The sequence below is a fragment of the Monodon monoceros genome, unplaced genomic scaffold, assembly GCF_005190385.1.
Source record: "Monodon monoceros isolate NGI ecotype Baffin Bay Population unplaced genomic scaffold, NGI_Narwhal_1 Super_Scaffold_22, whole genome shotgun sequence".
Classification (NCBI taxonomy): Eukaryota; Metazoa; Chordata; class Mammalia; order Artiodactyla; family Monodontidae; genus Monodon; species Monodon monoceros.
This window is the reverse complement of record NW_021703779.1, coordinates 40,881,454-40,884,299: the sequence shown is the minus strand read 5'-3', so window position 1 is coordinate 40,884,299 and position 2,846 is coordinate 40,881,454. Positions and strand designations below refer to the sequence as shown.

Genomic DNA, 2,846 nt, shown 5'->3' with positions numbered 1-2,846 from the left:
GCCGCCCGACACGCCTCCCCAGCCTCTCGTACGACTCGTCGCGGAAAATGCTCGCACGCTCTCATCGCTCCATCTAACCTCAGAGGGAACCACGTCAGAATCCTTTGTCCCCGAAAGGCGCCGTGTTGCCCATTGGCTGTGTTGCCCCCGCCCCCAAAGCCCGCTCCTGCGCGTGCACAGCGCTCGGGCTCCCGGGACGACGGCGAGCGGAAGTGCCCTGCTGACCCCGAGGGCGGTGCGAGTTGACGCTTCCGGTTGTTATCTGCCCTGAGACCTCGGGTTCCTGGCGGTGGAGTAAGGAAGGGCGGAGTTGGTGATGGGCTGGATGGGGCGGTCGGAGGGGCCTTGGGCAATGAGGTCGCGCCCCTGGGGGGTTGAGTGACAGGGCCGCGGTGGTGAGGGGAGGGGGGGGCTACGGGAGTCAGCGAGTGATTGGTTCATTGCTTGATTCATTCAGCGACCGTTTCCTCAGTGCCTAGTAAATGCCGGGCACCCCTGTGTTTCACAGTAGTCTGTTCACAATAGCCCTGTGAGTAGGTACTACGATGCTCTTTGTTTTACGGAGAAAGCAAGAATAGAAAGGCTGGGAAACCTAACCAAAGTCACACAGTAAAGTGGAGGGATCCTTTTTCTTTTTTCGTTTTTTCAGCATAACGCTTATGCCTTTCCAACAAACGCACCCTACATTTATCACTTTGCTGGCTCACTGTCTGTATCTCCCCTGCTAAGAGTATGGCTCCGCAAGATGGCGGAACTCTGAAGTTTTGTTCACGTAGAACAGTAGAACCCGTAGAACAGTAGAACAGGCACACAGTAGGCCCTGACCGCTTATGAAACGAATAAAAGCGGCAGAGCAGTCGGTCAGTTTCGTTCCAGAGCCCAGACCTTATCGGGCGGTAATTCAGCTCTTACTGAATGTCAATTCTTAAAACTACAGTGAGGCACTGTGCCTTCTGATGGCAAGGAAAACTTTGGGGTTTTCCTCAACTTTGCTCCATCATGGAGGTTGCTAATTGCATCGCCTGTGTGGTCATTGCCTTTCCAGGGTCAGGGTTCATAACTGAGCCCACAGCTCAGCAGCTTGACACCAGCTGATCTGCCATGGGCTTCCTTAGTTAGACTACAGAAGACCCAGTCTGAGGCCTCAGAAGGAGGTGAGCTCCTCGGGTCAGAGGCAGAGACATGGTCCTGAAGTGATGGTCCCAGCAAAGGTACCTTTGTCTTTGAATCCTTGGGTCCTGCCTCCTTAGAAATAAAATAGCTCCTCTGAGGGGAGTTGGAAGAGGAGCGCCAGCCCAGACCTCAGGGGCAGAGGGGGAAGGCTCACAGGACAGACCCAGATGCTCTGGTTAGAGGGAGGGGGCTCACAGGATAGCAGGTCCTAGAAGAACTGGACCTGCAGTGCCCTCTGTCCCTTCCTTCAGCTGAGAGAGAGCAAGGCTGACTCGGTGACTCAACTTCTAGCCACCATCAAGAGCTGTGTGATGGTGGTCAGTTGAACCCCTATTGGAGGAGAGGGATGAAAGTTACAGACGGATGAAGGGACGCTGCCCTGCTGTAGTGCCTGCAAAGGCAGGATCAGGCTGGAAAGATTGACCACCTGCCTCACGGGACTTTCTCCACTCCTGACACATTTGTGCACATATCATTATACTTCCCTCTTGTGCCATGGGCTATTTTTGTTTTGTTTTTTGTTTTTGGCCGCCCCGCATGGCATGCGGGATCGTAGTTCCCCAACCAGGGATGGAACCCGCGCCCCCTGTGGTGGAAGCACAGAGTCTTACCCACTGTTCGGCCAGGGAAGTCCCCTGGGCTATTTTTGGATTTGAGTCAGTCCCATAGTATAAACAACCCACTTACCTGTAGCAGAAATGTTGAATCTCCTCTACCTTGACTAGATGACCAAAGAGGTGTCTTTGGTTTCTCTGTGTGTGTGACCTTTCAGCGTGGTCTCTAGGTAGGCCATCACCTAGCTCTGCTGCCTCTCATTTTGATGCTAGTAACTGGGTCTGGGAAGTGACTCATTAAGCTGCATCTTGCTGAGCCCTGTTGTCCTGATCCTAAGGCAGGGATTGCTACGGTAGCAATGGTTAACAAAAGCTCCTTGCTGAAACTCTGTTTTGAACACCGCCAAATAAGGGAGAGCATGGCGATCAAATGGACATAATAGGAAATAAGGAAGTATTGGGGCGGGAACAGGGTGGCGGTGGCCCACTGACGGTCCGAAGGAGCCTGGCGCAAGGTCAGTGGTTTCCAGCTCCATGTGGAAGTGACCAATGCCTGGCCCTTAACCTCCCTCTACCCCGCACCTCTCCTCCCTCCTCGCCCCTCCCCTCGGCCCTGCGCTCAGCTCTGGTTTGTCTCCTTCCTCCAAACCATAGCAAGCTGTCCCTGTCCTCCAGAGTTTGCTCAGGGTCTATCACCTCCAGGGCTCAGTGTGATAATAGGCGATTTGTAATAATTTCTCTTTTCTATTTTACTAGTAAATGATATTGTGAAAAATGAAAAAATGCAAGTAAATAAAAGAGGAAAGGTGGAGTTACCACTGGAAGGTAAGCAGTGTCAACGTTTTCATAAACGCCCTTCTGCACTGCTCTTCCTCAATAAATGCATATTGCTTAACAAAGGAGATCGCACTGCACTTGCTTTCTGGTAACCTACTTTTAAATATGTTAAGAAATGAGAACAGGATTGCATTGCATTTTTAAAGCCCATGTGGTATTTCCCATGTTGCGTGTCTAATTTTTGATCTGAGTCCCCTTTGCTGGAGGTTTAGTTGCTTCCAAATTGTTGAATGGTGGAAACACCTACAGTTAACATCCTTGTAGCCTGTGCTTATTTATGAT

At 51.6% G+C, this 2,846-nt stretch overlaps 1 protein-coding gene across 2 annotated transcripts in view; it reads left to right on the top strand.

The window, feature by feature from the left end:
- The first annotated feature begins 987 nt into the window (after positions 1–987).
- ZNF674 (zinc finger protein 674) overlaps positions 988–2,846 on the top strand; it is a 42,733-nt gene continuing 40,874 nt past the window's right edge. The window contains exons 1-2 of one of the 2 annotated variants that reach the window (XM_029239954.1): positions 988–1,154; positions 2,484–2,552. In XM_029239954.1, coding sequence (XP_029095787.1) covers positions 2,510–2,552 — 43 coding nt within the window. In that variant the 5' untranslated portion in view covers positions 988–1,154; positions 2,484–2,509. Of the gene's footprint in view, positions 1,212–2,483; positions 2,553–2,846 lie in introns of both variants that reach the window. The other variant, XM_029239953.1, reaches the window with a different exon arrangement.